Source organism: Cordyceps militaris (genome assembly GCF_000225605.1).
Source record: "Cordyceps militaris CM01 unplaced genomic scaffold CCM_S00003, whole genome shotgun sequence".
NCBI lineage: Eukaryota > Fungi > Ascomycota > Sordariomycetes > Hypocreales > Cordycipitaceae > Cordyceps > Cordyceps militaris.
This window is the reverse complement of record NW_006271971.1, coordinates 1,097,424-1,117,372: the sequence shown is the minus strand read 5'-3', so window position 1 is coordinate 1,117,372 and position 19,949 is coordinate 1,097,424. Positions and strand designations below refer to the sequence as shown.

Below are 19,949 nucleotides of genomic sequence, written 5' to 3'. Positions count from 1 at the left end.
TATCCTCGAAAACTTGCTACTACTATCTTGTTGGCGTAGAACATCAGCCTTAGGCACGTTAGTAAGTATGCTTTGTTTACCGGCCCGGCGAACGGCGACGCCTTGGCTATGTTCCGATTCTTACCCCTCTTGACGAATACTGACACCTCGTGGCTTAGTTGCAATACAGTTCCGCCCTGCCGGGATATAATCATGGACGATGAACAGCCAGCCTCGGAGGCAACCCCGACTGTATATGCCACGTTTCGAGACCAAATGTCTGACGAACATCAAATCGAATCCGACCTAGCCACGCCGCTGAGTTCCTCGCCGCCAGACCCCACGATCCTCGACACACCTAGCTTCAGCGCAACAACCCCTAAAAGCCCCAAGCTCTCACGGCATCCGTCTTTCTCTGGCAGCAGCTCCTATCACGATGACTGGGACTCGCTCCCACCCCTAGATCGCCTGACGGTCCTAGACCTTCTAGATAATTTTGCGTTGCCACAGCAGCTAGAAAAGCTCCAGAAGGGTATTTCAGCTCAGACTGATAAAGTACGCCGCTCCAGAGATGTACTAAAGTCGAAAACTTACAATGCACGAAATCGAATGGTTGAAGAATGGAGGCGCCGAGTGCCTTCAGCCGACGAACAATTCGACCGCTACCGAAAGCGAATGAGGCAGCGCGTGGACAAGCTAGGCAGGCAATGGAACGACACAAAGGCCATCAGCTTGCGCGAGAAGATATCCTTCATTTGTGGCGTTATGAACATATTCATCAGTGGTTATCTCATCGGCGGCTTTCCAGAGTATTTCCACATCTGGTACACTGCTCAACTTGTGTATTTCATGCCCATTCGCATGTTTACATACCACCGTCGTGGCTACCATTACTTCCTTGCCGATCTTTGCTACTTCGTCAACGTACTTCTTATGCTCAGCTTATGGGTCTTTCCCAGCTCCAAGAGACTCTTTACAGCCGCTTTTTGTCTGGCCTTTGGCAACAACGCAGTTGCGATTATCATGTGGCGAAACTCTCTGGTGTTCCACAGCTTTGACAAAGTCACGTCGCTATTCATCCACATTATGCCGTGCGCTACTTTGCACTGTCTCGTCCATCTCTATCCACAAGAAAGGCTGAGAGACCGCTTTCCAGCCATCTGGGCCATCAAAACAGCCGAGCCCGGCTCAGCTACTGCATACGCTAATATCGTATCCATGCTGGCGTGGAGCACCATCCCATACACTCTTTGGCAGCTCAGCTATTACTTCTTCATCACCGTTCGTCGCAGGGAGAAAATTGCCGCTGGTCGGCCAACCTCGTTTACCTGGCTTCGCCGTTCATATGCCAGGACTTGGATCGGCAAACTCGTTCTATCGATGCCCAGCGCGCTACAAGAACCCACGTTTATGATGATTCAGTACGTTTATGCTGTTCTCACTATGCTACCATGTCCGCTTTGGTTTATTAGCCGCTATGCGTCGACTTTTTTCCTCTTGGTTGTATTTTCGTGGAGCATATACAACGGCTCTACCTACTACATTGATGTCTTCGGCAAACGGTTCCAAAAAGAACTCGAGGCTATGAAGGCTGAAGTAGTCAAATGGCAGACTTCGCCGGAACTCATGCTCACATCCCCCTTGATGCAACCCCAGACGGAAAGCGCAATCGCCGATTTCCAGTCCAAGAAGGCTTCTGGCATATCTAGTCCTAGGCCCAGTGCCGTTACTGCAAGGGATGCGATGGCAAGAACAGCAAGCCTTGACCGTATCCCGCTTCTGGATGAATCCAATGCGGCTAATTCAACCAGCGTTGATGGCGGAGCGCGAGATGTAGCTCGTGAGAGAAAGGCTATCGACTAATAGTCCGGTTTACGATTTTATTGTGGGGTCGTGCGTAGCTCGATTAGAACTCACGGTCTAGTTTCTCGCTGATATCTGTCGATCAGTGTATTGCGTTGAGTTTTCACTACTTTAGTTGTCACTTTACATCAGCGTGTTGGTGTTGTTTTTCGCTCTTTCAACAATACTCTCGTGATTTTCAAGCCACCTAATACCACAGAAATGCAAGTATGAATTCATAAACATTGTAAAAATTGGTGCGTCACGTGCTTGACCTGCTTTGCGGACATGGAAAACGTTATATTACTATCACATTCGAAAGCAAATGTACCAAGGCTTAAACCTATGTATGCCTTTCATTAAATCCGCTATGCTGCTTAAACATAACTACTGCAAGTACAGATCGATCGCTTCTTAAACCATAACGCTACTAGATCCGCCGTGCTCGTTTCCTTCCACTTCCTGTGGATCTTGTTTCTTCCCTGCTTTGCATTGCTCTGTCTCTGATATCCGTACTGCGTTCCATTCATTCAAACAATTCGTTCCGGCTCGCTCTTTCCTTTACTGGCTTTCGTCCAATTTCAAGGACTACCGAGGCCACGTACCCAACAAAAAGCCGCGATGCTGCCGGCCGAGTGGCTCCGTGAGCTTCATTCGTGGATCCCAGCTAATGTGTCATCTTTGGCCAGGCTTTGGGCTGTGGGAAGATTATTCTAGCATAATTGCACCCTGAGTAGTTCAAATTTCAGATCGCCGGGTCTATCGTATGATGCCCCAGTCTGCCAGTTTACCACCGCCGGCTTCTCCGTCTTCTTTACTGCCTGGTCTTCGGTTGAAAACAGACCAGAATCGGAGTGTTTCGTCACCTGCTCCAGTTACCACGACTCGCCCATCGGGGCTCATGGCAAGGTACAGAACGCGGTATGTGTGGCCAGTTAGACTTGCGACTTGCTGCATCGAAGGATACTTCCAAACAACAATCTGGTTCTGACTGTAACCGTGTGTCGAAACAATTTCATTGGAATTTTTCGACCATGCGAGGTTACAAACTTGGCTTCCAGTATCGATCTCATTGATGACGGAGCCTTTGGTTGTGTCGTGAAAGATGATGCGTCGATCCGCTGTACCGCCTCCAGATGCGAGCAATCCACGTTGGTGTGGTGACCACGCTATTGCTTTCACAGCAGCTGTATGGTCCGAAAACTTCCAAAGTGGCGTTTCTGACAGCTTATCCCACACCATCAACTTATTGTCATTGCCACCGCTGGCAAGTTGTCCATCCTCGCAGTTCCACTTCAGACCGCAAACCTCCTGCTTGTGACCAACAAGTTTCCGCAGCCATTGGTCAGGTGCCCGGACATCTCTGTGATAGATGAGCCTATCACGGGAGCCAGAAGTCAGAATGTGCGAGTTCCACGCCAAAGATCCTACCCGAGCCGTGTGACCCGTCATAGTTCTTAATCGTCTGGCCTTTTCAGCATCCCAGATCTGCACGAGGCCTTTGCCAGTACCGATTGCAATATGAGTTCCCTTTTGTATCCACGATACACTCGTGACAGTGTCATCTTCCAGCGTGCAAAGCTTGTTCACCTTGCTAGTCTGCGCATTCCACATATACACACTGGATCCCAAGCCGACACCAAGTACATTTGCGCTACCCCAGTCTACCAAATTGAGGTAGAAGTCATCAGCCAGCTCCGGTGCATCTAGAACCTTGTAAGGGACTTTGTTGACCGAGCGTGGTTGCCGTCGAGGGCTGAGCAACATTTGTTGGCTGCCGAATCGCACCGGTGATAGGCTATAGATCTCTGCTCGAGTATCGAGATTCACACCATGACGGCTCTGTGGCGTTTTGGTGGGGGTAGGATGACCTGCGATGTGATGATGTCTAGGAGACATGTATGAAAAGAGGTTTTTGTGCGGAGTCGATGGAGTGAGTGATGATGGAAGAGAAGTAGCGGAATTATTGTTTGGAGGCGTGTGAGACCGTGTACCATCCGCAGGATTTCTTCTTGAGGTGTTGGGGAGGGAGTTGTCCGGTGAAAGGGACGACGGTGCCTGTGGCACTGAGCTTTCAAACATCTCTGCTCGTAGCAGTGATGAGAATGTACGATTAGCTTCCTCCGCTGCAACACTGTTAGCCTCGTTTGATACTTTTAGTGTTCAATTTACAAGCTCACTTTTCTGGAAATGCAACTCGCCATGTGGTGTGCGCTTCTTTTGCTTTGACAACGTTGCCGGTGAGCCGTCTTCGTGAAGTAAGCTGAAGCTGGCTTGCAAGTCCTGTCCGGATCGGCTTGGGATAAATCTAAGAGCATGTTAGAAATCTATAGTTGTCTTGATGATGCTCCAGGAGATATTGTACCTGTCTCCGTTGATCCTTTGGCGCTTTCGTCGTGGGCTGGCACCCGGGGTGCTTTCACGGTGTGGGCGATGCATCTCCCTTGCTAAAGCACTATCGATAGAGTCTGTGTCGAAGCGGGCTGTCCTCGTTGAATCCTGGTTGCCTAGCACATTGCGGATACGACGAGCTGAGCTTGCGTCGACAGAGCTGCGTGCCTCTAAGCGCCCACGCCCACTATGTAGTGACGAGGATGCTTGCGCACTTCCGACGGATGGAGACTTTTGTTCGCTCATAGCAGGATGTTTTAAGTCGATCGAAGAAGTGCCTCGGGCACAAATGTCTATTTCGAGCTCGAGCTCGTGCGCTGCCAGAAGCAATTAACAGGCGTTTCCTACCAGGATGATGTCGGGTTGAGATTGGCAGGTGATATGTTTTCCGATCAAAATATGCTTCCGACGGGCTTAAGAGCGCCAATCGAGGAGTTGAGAGTAATGATAGAACAAGGCGGGTAGCGTTGGTGATTGATATCGAAGTTCAGTGGAAGCAGTTCGAGGCCCAAAAAAGGCGCCAGTTGGTATTATGTATCTCTCTGTCGCTGTGAGTTTTTGATTTGAGGGGGTGTACAACAAAAGAAAGGCGGCCTGTGTTGAGAGTGGGCGAAGTCGAGGGGATTGAGGAGCGAGGGAGGTTGAAGTCTGGGAGGGACTTGGGGGGCGGGAGGAGGCGGCTATGGGGCGAGGCAGTGCGGTTGGCCCAGGATCGCTGGGCCACCAGGCGCGCCAACTTGGCTTCGGCTTAAATAAGTAGAGGAGTTCCAATAGCCACTGGCCTTGCGCGACCTCAGTAGTATGGGCTACAGTACTGACTGTATTGTTTTCAAATAAGGGCCTCCCTCTGTTTCTTCTGCTGCGTCTTTTTTACTATTTTGGATTGCAGTATTGGTGCAGATTTTGTGTCTGATTTGTGTTTTTGCACCCTTACGCAATAGAGGTAGGTAGGTACCTACCTACCTACCTAGGTACATAGGTCCCTAAAGAGCGTACCTAGGTAGTTAGAACTAGTAAGTAAGAGGTACCTATTAGTACTTTAGATCCATAGGCACCTTATTAACTAACTAGTATATTATCTTTATATTACTATTATATGTAGTTATAATAAAAATCTAAATACTTATAGTTAATTTGTATTCGCTTTAGAGGCTGTCTTAGAAGAGCTGCTTGTTACGGCGTCAGGCTCATCATAACAACAAGAATAAACTACCTAGGTAGTTATAAGTTACTCGACGCTATGGACAGTTTAACTACGTAATAGCACCTTCGTAATTACATTTGAAGATCTGCTCTTGCGAGATTTTTCATTCTTTTTATAGCCATCTGTATCGAAGGTATTCGATAACTACCTAGCTATCACCCGTGGACTAATGCCGATTTTTTCTCAATGTCCTCCCACGCGTCCTCATTTCAATTTTTGCCAAGTCTGTTGATGACTAACAACGCGAAATGGGCGCGAGACTGATCGCGTTCTGCGCGCCAGCCCATTTACTGCATAGCGGGGTAGTTACAACAGGGACCATCTCCTTGTTCTCAACACCCAATCGAGCGACTCGGCGCTAATCGCTCGCAAAACACGCGTCCCTTGCCCAAAATACTGAACCCCTTTCTGTACGACGCAACGTCAACATACACCAAATAAACAAAGGAAAGTCACGCTTACGCGCAGAAGAACAGCATGGCAGGTATGGAGGTGAAAAAACTACCCAATGTTTTTGACAACTTTGGTTTCAAAACGTCATTTCGTGGGCTTTGAGACAAAGCAGCATCAAATAATCCGCATCAATAGTGTTCATAATGGTCATGTTCGGTCTACCTATGAATATCCATCATCTCTAGCTATAGAATGTAAATTTGAACTGAGAATCTGGCTGCAGCGATGGAGATTGCACAGGCCATGACAACGCTGTTCTACAAGCGTCACTTGAGTTCCCATCTCAGAATTTGCGATTATGTACTAATCAGTGTTGGTGGCCCAGGCGCAAAAATCAAGCTGTAGACTCTCCTTGAGCGAGGAGACGCTCCCGCCAACCATCGCACACCGCCTCGAAGCCGCCAATGACGTCGCCACAAACTCCCGCGCACTCTCGTTTCTGCAATCTCTCCCCCCAATTTCCTCTGCTGAGCCACCTTTCTCCCTCTTCTCGCAGCTCCTCGTCTCTTTTCAGCTCAGCAACAAGTTCTTTTGAGCTCTTCAACCTGCGTGTTGCAGTAATAATGGTTTGCCGGGACATGTGTAGAGTATCAGATAGATAGCTCAAGGTCTGTATCAACTCGACCGTAATAGAATGAAGTGCTGCTAGAGAGTTGAAGGCGACAGTTGACGGTGTTGGCATGGCCTCTAGCAAAGAAACTAGAAGCGGTACCAGGTCATCGATGGTATCTAGGTCAGGCGTCGGCACCAAAGGCGACAGCAACGGGAAAGTCAGGTTATGAAGTTGACGAGTCTGGTGCGCAAGGTGTGTAGTAAGCGCTGTGTGCGCTGTAATAAGTCTGCGGCAAGTCAGTATATCGTTTGTTGCGGCAACGGCGCAGTTTGTACCGTGATGCATTCCCTTCAACACTTGACTGTGACCCCAGATCACGCAAGCTTTCCGTTACTCGCTTGAATACATCATCTCCCGGTCTCCCGTAACTTTCTGTGCCGCGACGGACCAGTGACTCCACAGCGTCGATTCTAGCAATGAGATTCGTGGTGAAACCAGCAGCGTCTAGATCTGATTCGGAGCCATATTCACTGCCGTCATACTCACTTCCCTTCTTCTGATGTCCCCGTCGAGGAGGAGATGGTATAGTGAGCTTTGCGTCTTTTGTCTTCTCTCCATCGCTGCCACCAGCATCATTCACGTCCACTCCACTATCACGATAATAATCCAGTTTCGAGGCGTCGCCGCTTCCTTGATCGCTTGAAACTTCTCCTGTGACGGCGTCTTCTTCGTCTCCAAAGTCCGAAAATGCATCGGCGAGCTCATCTGCCAAGTTTCCCATGCTGTTGCTTGCTTGGCCGCCTACGCTTGCCAGTACGCTCATGTCTATTGTATCCTGGTGGGAAAGGCTGTTGCGAAATGGGGTCGGGGCATCGCTGACGGACGACCTAGAGTATCTGCGAGCATTTGGCGAAGCGCTATGGCCGTCAGCAACAGACGAGTGTCGAGAGTGTTGTGGTGTTTTTGGTGACGCTGGCATCTCGAAAGCGTAGGCCCTCGCTCACCGCCAAGGCTCTGGCATAAACTGTCCCGACTTTCCGTTGTTCGTCTTCGTCACACTGCAGCACTGTAGGCTGTCAAAGTACCATACGGTAATGTGAAGTCAGTATCGCCGAGGGGAGCAAGGTTGAAATATTAGCAACTTAGTAGGGAAAGCGAACGAATATGCAGTGTGAAATGTACGGATGTGCTGTCGTTGAGCAGAGTGTGGCGCCGTCCTGAAGTGGAGCATTCATGTACGCAGGAGCCAAAGGGCGACCAAACTTTCCCCCCCTGTGAAGTCCGTACCATCACCTTAGTAATTAGTAAAGCCTGCTACCCTAGGGTAGGTACCCATGTAGTCTAACGTTACCTTAGTACTGCCGATACCGACAGTACGGACATTCATTTCATTGTCCAACTAAACAATTCTGCACGCAACTGTAGAGCCGATCGGGCAAATAGCCATGACAACCTTTCGCCGATTTCGCCCTGAGGATGTCAATAAGTTCTCGAAATGCAACTTAGACCCTTTGACAGAATCATACGAACTTGGGTTTTACCTCCAGTATCATTCGAAGTGGCCTTCCCTCTTTCAAGTTTGTGAAGACATACATGGAAACATTGTCGGCTACAGTATGAAAACAAAACTCCAGTTGAGCTTCGGCACTAACTAACAATATCATCAGTTATGGGGAAAGTCGAGTCATCACCAGACGCCTATAAATACTCTGAGCACTATCTGCCATGGCACGCACACATTACTGCTCTTACGGTTGCCCCTGAGGCGCGCAGGCTCGGTATCGGTAAAATTCTGACAGAACAACTAGAGGCAGCTGCCGATGCCAACGACGCTTGGTTCATGGACCTTTTTGTTCGGAAAAGCAACGAGAGAGCCATCACATTCTACAAGAGCATGGGATACAGCGTTTTCCGAGTGGTGAAGGATTATTATGGGGACCACGCTGCGGACGCTACCAAATCCAGCGAAGACGCGTTTGATATGCGCAAATCAATGAAGAGAGATATGAAGCATGAGAATGTTCGAGATGACGGAGAGGATCACGAGGTTGACCCCGAAGATGTGTGGTGATGAGAAGTTAAAAGTCAACGGCAACGACCTAGCAGCCACAGGCTCGTTGCCGGATTTTATGCACGGTACTCCCATTGCGCCACCGTCAATCAGTCATTTGGCTAGCGATTCGCCAACCAGCATTGCCGAGTCACTGCTTTGCTACTGAACCGGATTTAGCATTCTTGGTAACGTTGCTGTCGCCACTGCAGGCTCAACCAGTAGCTTTGCAATATACGAATCAAAAAAAGAATACAGTAAGATGAACGAATACACCCGAGAGGAGATACCAGCCTATCATCGATACATATACGATGCTTCAAGCCCGAAACAGTTGTGATGCATAATAAGGAATATAACTACCTGTAGACGAGCGATCCAATCTCAGCTTACGTTAGCCAAAAACACTTCGTTGAACCGTGTTAGCGGCACACGCCAGCTAGCGTGTCTCGGATAATGTCTGGCAAGCAGCCGGTTTTGTTTGCTCGCAGCACTGTTTTCGCCCCTCTGGCTACATACCAGCAAGCTGCCTTCAAACATCAACAATCCCAGTCAAGCCATCTTCCACCTCACCCAATTCATCTAATTGAAAAATTAGCAATATGGCAAGTGCAGCAATGGATTACGAGGCGCCTAACGGCGATCGTTATGAAGGTAAAGTCTCGATGTCTTTTAGCGTTTTAGAGTAGACGTTGACATTTTCTCTCTTCGCACAGATGAAGCTCCTCGCTACGAACGCGACAACAGGAGTGCCTCCCCACGCCCCGGCCGTGATGAAGTCGACACCGGGCGTCGTCGCTCCGCTTCGCCTGCTGCGCATCCTGACAGGTTAGTTAAAAGAGTCCTACCGGCGGGCGAGAAGCATCGCTGATTCTTCTGCCAAAGCGGCTCAAAGGAAACCTCTGCTCCGAAGGACGATGATGATGGCGCTATCAACCCCGGCTCGAACCTCTTCGTGACTGGCATTCACCCGCGTTTGTCAGAGGCCGAGGTTACCAAGATGTTCGAGAAATATGGCGAGGTTGAGAAATGCCAGATCATGAAAGATCCTCATTCCAAGGAATCGCGCGGGTTTGGTTTCGTCAAGATGGTCACTCCAGAGCAGGCCGAGGCCGCCAGAGAGGGACTTCAGGGAGAGGTGATTGAAGGCCGTACTTTGAGCATCGAGAAGGCTCGCCGAGCCCGGCCTCGCACTCCCACCCCTGGCAAATACTTCGGCCCACCCAAGAGAGGTTTGTCATCGCCGCTTTCATCCCTTGAAAAATTCACTGACTCATATAAATAATAGACCCGCGCCCCCGATTCGAGGATCGTCGCCGCGGAGGCTATGGCGGTAGTTATGGCCGTGATGAGGGACACCGTTCTCGCGGCTATGAGCGAGGTGGCAACGATCGAGGTGGCAACGACCGAGGCGGCAACGACCGAGGCGGCTATGAGCGAGGCTACGAGCGCCGCCCTGATGACCGCGGTGGCTATGAGCGCTCCTACGAGCGTTCCGGCTACGAACGTGGCTACCGTGAGGACAGACGTTACGACGAGCGAGCAGGTTATGGTCGGGACTACGAACGGAGCGGCTATGAGCGCCGGGACCGCGATGAGAACTATGGTCGCGAGAGGCAGAGTGGACGTGACGACCGTGGCCCACGCGGCGCTGCCGGTGGCTATGACCGTGAGAGATATGACCGTCAAGGTGATCGTGAGGCTGGGCGCCCTCGTGAACCTGCAGCTGGAGGCTCTGGCGGATATGCCGACTCCGCATCGCGTTCCGAGCCACGAGAGCACCACGGAGGTTTGAAACAGCAAATACACTTTCTCCTGCTACCAGCAGCTAACCTTTTTCAGGTGCCGACGCCACGATGCGATGAGCGCATTTCAACGCAGTCGTATCGCTTCCAACGGCCGTATTTAGGCCCTGTATAGTTTTACTTTACTCTGGACTGCATGTGGTCAGAGCCTCTTGTTCTGTTATTTCTTTTCGTTTGTCATTCAATCTCTTCCGCACCGGTGTGCGAACGTTACGGTCAACATTGTTTCTCGAGAAACTACTCATCCGAGTTTTTTTCGCGCTTTGCGACGGCTATGGGAGAAAATTCGAGAATACGCGTCTTCATCCAAGAATGGATGATTGTTTTGGGCTTTTCAGTTGCACGACGGGGATACATGTGCGCCGCATTTGGCAGCTTTCGGACTTTGCAAATCAAAACTCTTCACACCCACGCGTTCTGCGACCGCGTCTTTAATAGTTTTACAACCACCGCTCAGAAAACGTCAAATTGGACATATCACGATGTGAACCACGGGGCCAAATAAAAGTCGACTAGGACGCCATTAATTTTTTCCTACTCTGATCCTCTATCCACTACGCCCTGTCTGGTGCCGGACTCTCGATCCTCGCGGCTTCCATCAAACAACCATGAACAAACAGCATAGCAAGACAAGATGCATCTGCGCTGCCATCGAACCAAATCTTGTAAAATCAGCCGTCGCCTACCCTGCTCAACCAAGTCGCGCACTTTCTGGCAGCTTTCGTTTCTGCCGCACCAATACAGCCTTCTCTGCACACTCGGCTCATCTGTCGCATCTGTCGCATCTGTCGCATCGTCCATCCACTGCCATGCGGCTCATTTCCGATCTCTTATCACTGTTCTTTGGTAGGGTCAGTGAATAACAGCCACTTGCCAGACTCTAGCTGACAATTTATTAATCTGTTCATACACTGATCAGATAGGTAAGTTACACTGTCTCCCCAGGTATGCTTCTATGCTCATATTAGTTCCGACCGAAAGCCGGCGGAGCTTTGGTGAGTCAATGGAGCTAGAAATCACTTGCTGCGTATCTGCTGACCTAGGTTGTCATTATGTTGCTCCTTTCTACCAATACCTATTACCTCGCCTTCCCACGTACATTTCGTAGAGCGAGGTTAACCAAGTCGGCACCTTAGTTATTCAAAATAACTTGCCAATGCTCGTCAACATATCCTCTCAGGTACGGTTCGGTGATTGTTTTGTGTTAATACGTCGCGCTACAAAACAACTAGAACATATTCCGGCTGGCGCAAAGACTTTGTTTCGGTTGGGAATCAAGTGGCCGTATGAAAGCTATAAGAAAGCCGTGAGAAAAATATGTCCAATGCTCCGTACGTACGATCGCAGAGGTAGATACATACTGACTGGATGGCGTTCCCAGCAACTATTTATCAAGGTAGTCCAACCTCAGATTCAATTGACTCCCTCATTGATTTCCTCCGTTTACTTTCGCGCCAATAAGCCAACCAACACCAGATACGAGTGTCCCGGTAGCGGCTTCTCGCAATTGGTCTCTTTTCCTTGTACGAGTTTCCGATTGCTCCCGCGAAACGATTGTGTTTCCAGCTGGCGGCGGCATACCTTGAAGACTAGACAGAGCAGTGAGGTTGCGTTGCGCAATTCTCGCAGTAGCTCGAGACAGGTCGAACAGTGACATTGGGGCCTCCTCTCCCTGCTTTGCTGCTGCACCAGAGACCATATTGCGAGGAGGCTGCCCTTGTCGCTGCACCGGACGCTCGAAGTTACCGGGCAGTGCACTAAAATCTCCTGCGGAATCCCATGCCGTCTCGCTCGCTGCTTCTTCCCTGATTGCTGAGTCTAGCTGCTCTTCACATCGACGAAAGCTCTTCAAAATTTGACGAAGTTCGGCCGCTGGGGCTGCGCGAATTGCCATGGCTAAGCACTCGATTCTTTGCTCGAGGTGACGTATTTCAAGATTGCCGCTAGCTGTTCCCAGATGCGTCGGTTGTTGTGATCGCTCTGTCCGAATATACTGTCCGGCTTTCAGGGCTGCCGCCCATGACCACGTATCGAATAGAGTAACTGTGTGAGTAGCCAGCGTTGTCGCACTATTTCCGAGCCGACTAACAACGTACGAGTAAGCTGTTTCGAAGTCATCCTCGTTCAACGCCGCTTCAATGCACATTGCCGCTATTCGCCTTTCGGCAATAAAAAGTCCCTCTTCAATCTCCGACGATGTTGCTGCTACCGTCCTTGACGAGCCATGGGAAGTCAGGCCAGCATGTACCATGTTGGCTCCCATCTCCAGAAACTCGTGGATGCGTGTGTAAGCTTTCGGATTCTGGTTTAGCACTTTCTCTATTATACTAATCGGGTCAGAGTGTACTCGAAGTACAACTGGGCTGAAGGGCTCGCCTTGCTTGAGAACAAGGCGGTAGTCGCTCAGCGCATGGCTAGCTCTGAGGAGCGCCTCCACCCTTTTGACCGGCTGGGAAGATTTCTCCAGCATTTCCGGGAGTAAATGAATTCTAGGTTGGTATTAGCGACCATGGTGCAGCTTCTAGGGGGCATATACTCACATCTCATCGCATTTCCTAAGTCCGCCGCGAGTTCTGTTCAGATTTGAGGCATTGTCAAAGGCATCCAAAGCAGAATGGTATACAACATCCTGAAGCTTGCCTCGAGGCAGTGGCTCGTTGACATTTTCATATATCTCCCTGGATAATGAATACCCTATCATAAGGTTAGCGTGTCACTTTTATTGCCTATAAGCTACGAGAGCGCCATACTTGTCTTGGATAACAGGATCTTTAGAACTTCGGTCTCGATATGCTCCCTAGAGACCATGCCCAGCGGCCCATAGCAATGTGATGACAGCTCTTTGTTGTCATTATGGCCCCAATTAGAAAGCCATATAATGGCATCTCTCGACCGTTTCCAATAGCTATCATCACCGTGTCGTGCTTCTCTGGCTATAGCTCGAAGCAGTTTGCTAAGCTCGCCTTTTTGTTCTCTTGCATCTCCAATGAAGAGTAGGTCTCCTGCTTTCCGCACGGACCATGACACACCTAAGGACGTAGAAAGGTACGCGCTAATTGTGAGCGCGGTTACCAGTTTGAGAGATTCGGGTGCTACTGAAGTGAGGGGATTTGATGTTTTGAGCAAGTCTTCGCGCAGAAATGTGGCCATCCTAGAATCGCCACTGAGCGTCGTTTGGAAGACTGGTAGGTGTGAAAAGTCCGACATGATCATCTCTAGTGTTGGGGGCAAGTCCGTTTTATCAAGTCGCTTGCGAGTCTCGCAACATACTTGGTATGCACTGCGCAAGGCTTCCTCACTTGACTCGGCGGTGCTGTAGACGCAGGCAATAGCCGTCGTAGCATATGTCGTCTGAAGATATTGGATCCTGTCATCCGAAAGACTCATCGTAAGATTCTCGCCAAAGTATACGTCGCGTGGCCCTTCCCAGTCTGTGATCGCACCAGCCACATTTCCCCAGGATTTCGTTGCCCATGACAATATAGTATCCAGGACTTGTTCCCATCCCGGACAGTTTACCCCAGTAGCGCCCACTGACGCGGCGCTTTGTTGCCAGCGCATATCATTATATAGCCATGGTGCAACCAATCCTCGGAGATCTCGCCCAGTGGCCCTTCCATCACCGGTATTGGACTCAGAAAGCAGAAATATCGCCGCGGTTTGGTCAGGGATGTTCTCAAATTCAAACAGAGTATACTGTGATGAGGCGTTTGTGTGATATTGGCAATTGCGTCTCACAAATGGATACACCGTTGAGGCGGCCCATTGCTTTATGGAGGGGTAGTCGAGAAATGGTTGGAGAAGTTCGGGCAACTGTGATAATGCTCCCATTTCAGTGTTAATTCTGTATGCTCTTGAGAAAATGAATTCGCAAAGAACATCGCCCTTGTCGCCACTTTCTGCCTTGTCTCTCGATAAAGGTAAAAGGCGAAGCTTCTTTGCCTGCTTTGTCGCGGTTTCATCGCTGGTGGTGTCGAAGGGTGAGGTATCTAACTCAAGATCGGCCGGGATTCGCGTTTCTCCGTCCGCAACATTGCGCAAAAACTCGGTATATACGCGCGGTTCCACTGTCTCTGGGAGATATGTAAGAAGCACGCGAAGTAGAATCTCGGGGCGCAAAACATGGTCGTTCCGGCGTGCAAGACAAGCTAGCCTGCCAATGTCGCTTCGGGCGGCCAAATATGCTGCCTGCAGGAGAACCTTGGCTGGTGATAGCTCCTTGCCCATCATGAGTACCGTTCTTATGTCCTGGTTCAAACTGCCGCTGAATTTGCAGCTCTTTTGCATGGGCGATATCTTCACCTCCTGTGACGTCTGCACCGTGTTCTGATCGATATGCATCTATGGGGGCCATTTGTCTGCCAGCGAGTGGGTACCAACGGGGATATGTCACAATCAGAACTCGTCAGCTTTAACATGAGTACACTAAGGAACTATGTTCCTACGCGCTTATGCATGTATAACCATTAGTATGCTTCGGCTTTGCCGAGTATACTCCGGATTCAAATTGCCAGCTTGCGCCTCCAAACAACATGATCCTCACCCAACATAGGTCTCGAATCTGACGAAAGCAGCGATTCGATCATAATGGCGTCCGGATATGGCATGCATGGAGGTATATCGCCCTTACATCTATCAAAGCTTACTCCATTGGGAGAAATTGACTCGTCTTTAGGCGTTGGCCGTTGCTTCTCCTTCTGGCAAGAAGTGATGGGCTGTTATGTCGTCAACACCTCGGCCGATGATGACTCCGGCAAAAAGAAGTGCTCACTAGTGCTTGAGGACTATTACGAATGCCTACATCATAAGAAGGAGGTGTGTTACATCATTATCTACGTGAGACAATTAATGCTTACGTTGGAACAGCATGCTAGGGCTTTGGCTATGCAAGCCGCGTATGCCCGATCAGAGGCCGCCACCGCGCGAGACGATGCGCCGACTGCGAAACAAATACGCAGCCTGGGCCTGCTTGGAAAGGAGGAGGAGTCGAAGCAACTACTGGGGCGGAACTAGGCTCGATTGGTATTTGCATTGGTAGCCACGGCGATATACGGACTGCTGTCAATACAGCTGGATTGTGCACTTCTTTTTTTTGTTCTCTTTATGTTTTTGGGGGGGGGAAACGGGATGTTGTCTGGGTGCTGGGGCGTAGCATGCTCACTTGATCCATTGGCTACGTTGTTTTGACCCACGACTACGTAGTGTGGCACTTGGCTACTCTATCGCTTCCGGCTGGCTTATTTGAGGCGGTTCAGGTTCTCTTCTGACGGCTGTGCTCTTGGGGGTGGAATTTCTTCATCCTACCGACTCGTCTAGCCACGTGCAACTTTATTCATTGCTAGCTGGGCTCATTGTAGTATGTTTTACTCTACAATTATTGGGCTGTCACGCCAGCGGACGTTCCGCGGGCTTCCAATGCGGTCTTTTGTGACAAACACTTACAAGTCCGATGCCTTGCGTGCTCTGTTTGGGTCTGAAATTTTGCTGGTTCGAAGCCTTGCTCTCTTGCCCCCCTTCCGATCAACATTCAAAAATGGTTGATACTTGGTGAGTAGCTTTGGCTGTTTCCTCTGCCTGGGTTTTATGCGGCACGTAGTGTCGCGTTCTTCCGTGGTGCACCTCGTCTTGTATTGCGAATGTTGATTCGCTACTTTGTTGGAAATAGGGCTAGTCGTGACCTCCTCCCGTTTGGGGTGATATGCCTTAGTCTCTGTTGCTCCCCTGTTGATAGAGTGCGTATATAAGCGTGGTCGGACAATCTCACCGAATTGTGTTGCACCTGTTGACATACCTGTTTGTGTGGATGGGAGTCGTGTTCACGGGTAGTACATTGTGTCTCTACAACATCATCTGGGCAGTCAGTAGGGGAATTCTGTGTCGTGTTCTTTGGCTATGGTAAGCCTGGCTATGGATCGAATGCTGAAGCCGGACAATTGTGAACCCATGGAACCTACATCGCGAATATATCTAACAGAGCAACCCACCGGAATAAGAAACAGGGTCGATACACCCACCACATCAATAAGCACACTGGAACCAATGGCACGTAATACACACCCGTCAACCCGCCCAACCCGCCCAACCCGGCGCGATACTCTGCTGCTGTCTACTTCAAACTACCCTACCGTTGCCGTGATCCACAAACCACGAACCACCTCGAAGCCTATCAATCATCACGACAATCACGGGTAGGGGATATATGATGTCGGAGGTAGCAGTTTATGGGAGAGAGAGTGTGGGGTTTATTGAATGCTTTTCCAGCCCATGAAGCAAAACCACTTTATTAATGGTAACTACCGCCATTGAAACTAATAAAACAAACATCTCGGTGTAACGGTGCGGCTAGTGGCCTATCGGCACCCCCCCCGGCAAGCCGATTTGTTTTCTCTTTCCCTCCCGGGTGACTGGTAATGTGGCTCGGGCTCTCAAACCAGGTCCCCGGTTCAGCGACTGACGTAACAGAGTTCGCGCGTGCAACGTGCAACAGCATTGCGAAGTGCGGGGGTTTGGCACATTGGACCTGACGAGCGCAATTGATTGGCCAAAATACGTAGTGGCCAGGGTTCTGCGCTCGGTGCGCAAGTTACAAGTAGTAGTATGGAGATTTACAACTTGGTCAGCATGGGCTTCCACAGAAGCGGGGAGGCTACCACCCCTCACTTATTATTAATGAAAGGACAGCTGCGTGCTCAACCAACAAGTCTGCCTTTCTACGTCTGAGTCCGGCCGCGAGAGAGTTCACCTGGCCGGCAAGACAGTTTCTGGGGTAGTGAACAAACAACCAAAACAAAGAAAAGAGGCAGCAGAAGCGGAAGAAGATAATAACGAATGGCGAGGACATGGCTGAGGGGTACATATTTGCGCACGGCATTCAGGGGAGCTCCGGGGCTAAAAACACACACCCCTCAGGGTGAGAAAATCCAACGGCGAGATAAGCGAGAACCGGTAAGCCCAGATCGCTGGGACGCGTTAGTTACAGAGGAGGGATCACAGAGCGAGAACGCTTGGAAAAGTAGAAGAAGACACCGCGAAACATACACCGCGAAAAGTTGATATGTGTGTAGCTAAAATCACTGCATTGCAAAATGGGAAAAGTTGTTACATACTCCGGCGTAGGAAGGGCAGTAGACATACGGCACCAAATGTGGTCGCCGCTGAAAAATATCGATCTCCCCCAGCATGGATCGAGAACCAACACATTCACCTACACAGAGCTAGAAACACGACAAAAAACTAAACAAGAAAGAAACACACACTTGATAGTTATTTGCCACAATACCTGTTACGACATGGGCGTACTGGCAAACACGGAATGAGAGATGGTACTTCCTTCACTTGCGCGCTAGTGGATGCTTCGGCCATGGTACAAATAGTAAGCACCACGACTTGGGGATAATATTGCTGCCTGGCAAGATGAACGCTAGTGTTGCGGTGAGGCAGAATCGAGGCCTGAAGATATGTAGAGCTGCGTCGATTGGACCACTGCCCAGGCGCCAGCAAGCCACACAGCACCGTACAAGGTTCTGGGCTGCTTGTCTAATGCCTGCATTCAGCTTTGCTGCATGCTTGGAGTCGACGCAACGGATGATCAGGACGAGGACGGACACGGATTGAAAGCCTGCAATGCCACGAAAGGCAGCAGCCGCGGCAGCAGACAAGATGACACAAGCGCTTGTCAGGTTCATCCTAATACCTCTATTTTTACCTTTGGTCCTTCGTATTTTATTTCTACTCTCTCTTCCTTTTCATCCTTAATAGTAACTTGAATACGCTGCCTCTACTGCAACAAAGTTTTTTCGTCCCCTGGACTCTAGCAGACTAGGTGAGACAGGAAACTATCCCCAGTACGACTCTGTATGCGCTGGGCCCAAGGACGTGGGTTGAGTTGTCCGCCAAGCTACACTAGCGGGCAGCCAGCTGGTGCCCGCGGGCTGTGACACCTGGTTGGACAGAAAAAGCGAGCGCTCAACCAAAAAGCATAACCATATTTACTATTCGGATAGTGTGTTAGGGTAGGTATATAGAAACACTAAAAATAATGATAATGGTATATTATTTGACTACTAGTCTATGTAATTGTATCGTACTCGAAAAACAAGCAGTTGTGTTTTTATGGGCCCTCGCTTCTTCTGCCCCCCCTGGGGGCTGGGGGTGCGAAAACGTGCGGAGCCGTTTCACAACATATCCGGTACGTTGACAGAGGCCCGAAAAATGTCGGTCGGTTGTCGCACTCCGGAACGCCACAAATCAACGGTGCTGCGTCTGACAAAAGCCACAAAATCGCTGCGGAACGGTTGTTAGAGCCACGGGTGGGCCAGTTGGCCGGCAGGTAGAAACAGGGAGCGTCGAGTTGGTGGGCGGCGAAAAGCACCAGGCCAAAGCACCCCCCTGACCCTCGGCCGCTGGAAGATGGCACCGTTTTTGCGGTCGGGTAACTAGGTACCTACCCGCTTTCAAGGTAGCCCTCCGGTGCCAAAATCACTAATCAGTAGTCTCTTTGCCTTGCTGCCCAGGGACAGCGAGAAAGGACTGGTAATGTTCCTCGGCGCCTGGTTCAAGCCGGCGGGAATTTGTAACACTGGCAATATTGCCTGACTAGACACCATGACACAAAGGAAGCAAGTGACAGCGAGAAAAGCCCAGCATCCGCGTCAGCCTGCGCTTTCTATTCAATTTGTACAAACAACGACCCAAAACTGAACCTGTGGGGAATGCCACATGTACTGGGCAGACGGCACAGCATGGCCGTCCCAAAATAAATAACTTGATTGCTTGAAAGTACTGAGTATTAGAGTTCTTAGTGTGAGTTGGCACATTCGATTAGGCCTCTAGCAAAATAAATCTCCAGTTAATGATACTATTATCTCCCTTATTCTTCTTATTATCTTAAGATATTATCTGCCTGGCCCGTTTATTTTGTCCCCCATATGTAACTATGGCCTCTTACAAAACGGGGTTTTTTTCCCCAACCTCGACAGCGGTGGCACGAGGCGCTTGCCGTAATAAAGCCAGACCATAAATTCCAGCAAAGATGAGGATGAGCCAAAACGGCGAGGTTCCACATGGCACGCTACCACTAAAATAACCGTTTCTCGGAGGGAATCAATGCGAGACCCGTCTAGCGGCAGGCACGCACATCAACATAGAGTCCTCACAAATCACTCTAAAGGACGATGCGGGATTATTGATACAGAGTCTATCATCGTGCATCCAGTGGTTCCATAACTACATTGTAGCATTGGCAGGAAAATGGTCATAGTAAACATCAATGAGCCTGTATGGTATGGAGTACTTCGCATGCAAGGCACGTACATGCCTGTACTAGGTAGGTAGGGTATGCACAACAAAAGCGCCAAAGCACAGCCTTTGAAAGTAGCTATGTACCCAGAAGGCCAGAGCCTAATACTGATTCAGCTGCGCAACATCTTTGTCCTGTGGAACAACAGGGCGGTTGCGGCCGGCTGGTCATGCCTTACCGGGAATGGTGGGGAGAGGGACAGGTAATAAAATGAAAACAAGGAAAAAGACAAAAAAAGGTTTCGTTTTTGGGAGGACCGTTGCAGCCACCAATGGGGCTCCCGGGCAGCTGGGCCCGAAATACGCCGGTGAGAAACGGTGACTCCTTGCAGCCTTACTTTTCCTCAACCTGGCCCAGCTAGCTAACTAGTTCAG

The 19,949-nt window shown here is 49.9% G+C and overlaps 8 protein-coding genes across 8 annotated transcripts; 5 read left to right on the top strand and 3 right to left on the bottom strand.

Annotated features, from left to right (window-relative positions):
* Positions 1 to 192: 192 nt before the first annotated feature.
* CCM_03959 (uncharacterized protein) lies at positions 193 to 1,842 on the top strand (the record flags this gene model as incomplete). The annotated part of the gene is made up of 1 exon (XM_006669107.1): positions 193 to 1,842. One exon carries the CDS (start codon positions 193 to 195, stop codon positions 1,840 to 1,842), a length of 1,650 nt encoding a protein of 549 aa, XP_006669170.1.
* Positions 1,843 to 2,580: 738 nt separating this feature from the next.
* Positions 2,581 to 5,189, bottom strand: CCM_03958 (cell cycle regulatory protein (Srw1), putative; the record flags this gene model as incomplete). The annotated part of the gene is made up of 5 exons (XM_006669106.1): positions 2,581 to 3,974; positions 4,002 to 4,129; positions 4,187 to 4,521; positions 4,790 to 4,959; positions 5,180 to 5,189. 5 exons carry the CDS (start codon positions 5,187 to 5,189, stop codon positions 2,581 to 2,583), a joined length of 2,037 nt encoding a protein of 678 aa, XP_006669169.1.
* Positions 5,190 to 6,203: 1,014 nt separating this feature from the next.
* On the bottom strand, positions 6,204 to 7,401 carry CCM_03957 (uncharacterized protein; the record flags this gene model as incomplete). The annotated part of the gene is made up of 3 exons (XM_006669105.1): positions 6,204 to 6,708; positions 6,758 to 6,932; positions 6,969 to 7,401. 3 exons carry the CDS (start codon positions 7,399 to 7,401, stop codon positions 6,204 to 6,206), a joined length of 1,113 nt encoding a protein of 370 aa, XP_006669168.1.
* A 466-nt stretch (positions 7,402 to 7,867) lies between these two features.
* CCM_03956 (N-acetyltransferase 5) lies at positions 7,868 to 8,493 on the top strand (the record flags this gene model as incomplete). The annotated part of the gene is made up of 2 exons (XM_006669104.1): positions 7,868 to 8,036; positions 8,090 to 8,493. The coding sequence occupies 2 exons, from the start codon at positions 7,868 to 7,870 to the stop codon at positions 8,491 to 8,493; spliced, it is 573 nt and encodes a 190-aa protein (XP_006669167.1).
* A 596-nt stretch (positions 8,494 to 9,089) lies between these two features.
* Positions 9,090 to 10,392, top strand: CCM_03955 (transformer-SR ribonucleoprotein, putative; the record flags this gene model as incomplete). The annotated part of the gene is made up of 4 exons (XM_006669103.1): positions 9,090 to 9,126; positions 9,189 to 9,300; positions 9,358 to 9,704; positions 9,761 to 10,392. The coding sequence occupies 4 exons, from the start codon at positions 9,090 to 9,092 to the stop codon at positions 10,390 to 10,392; spliced, it is 1,128 nt and encodes a 375-aa protein (XP_006669166.1).
* A 1,311-nt stretch (positions 10,393 to 11,703) lies between these two features.
* On the bottom strand, positions 11,704 to 14,618 carry CCM_03954 (protein transport protein Sec39, putative; the record flags this gene model as incomplete). The annotated part of the gene is made up of 3 exons (XM_006669102.1): positions 11,704 to 12,766; positions 12,818 to 12,971; positions 13,028 to 14,618. The coding sequence occupies 3 exons, from the start codon at positions 14,616 to 14,618 to the stop codon at positions 11,704 to 11,706; spliced, it is 2,808 nt and encodes a 935-aa protein (XP_006669165.1).
* Positions 14,619 to 14,864: 246 nt separating this feature from the next.
* On the top strand, positions 14,865 to 15,290 carry CCM_03953 (NADH:ubiquinone oxidoreductase 11.5kD subunit; the record flags this gene model as incomplete). The annotated part of the gene is made up of 1 exon (XM_006669101.1): positions 14,865 to 15,290. One exon carries the CDS (start codon positions 14,865 to 14,867, stop codon positions 15,288 to 15,290), a length of 426 nt encoding a protein of 141 aa, XP_006669164.1.
* Positions 15,291 to 17,105: 1,815 nt separating this feature from the next.
* Positions 17,106 to 18,716, top strand: CCM_03952 (uncharacterized protein; the record flags this gene model as incomplete). The annotated part of the gene is made up of 7 exons (XM_006669100.1): positions 17,106 to 17,245; positions 17,541 to 17,649; positions 17,741 to 17,956; positions 18,100 to 18,152; positions 18,191 to 18,289; positions 18,345 to 18,465; positions 18,579 to 18,716. The coding sequence occupies 7 exons, from the start codon at positions 17,106 to 17,108 to the stop codon at positions 18,714 to 18,716; spliced, it is 876 nt and encodes a 291-aa protein (XP_006669163.1).
* Positions 18,717 to 19,949: the final 1,233 nt, after the last annotated feature.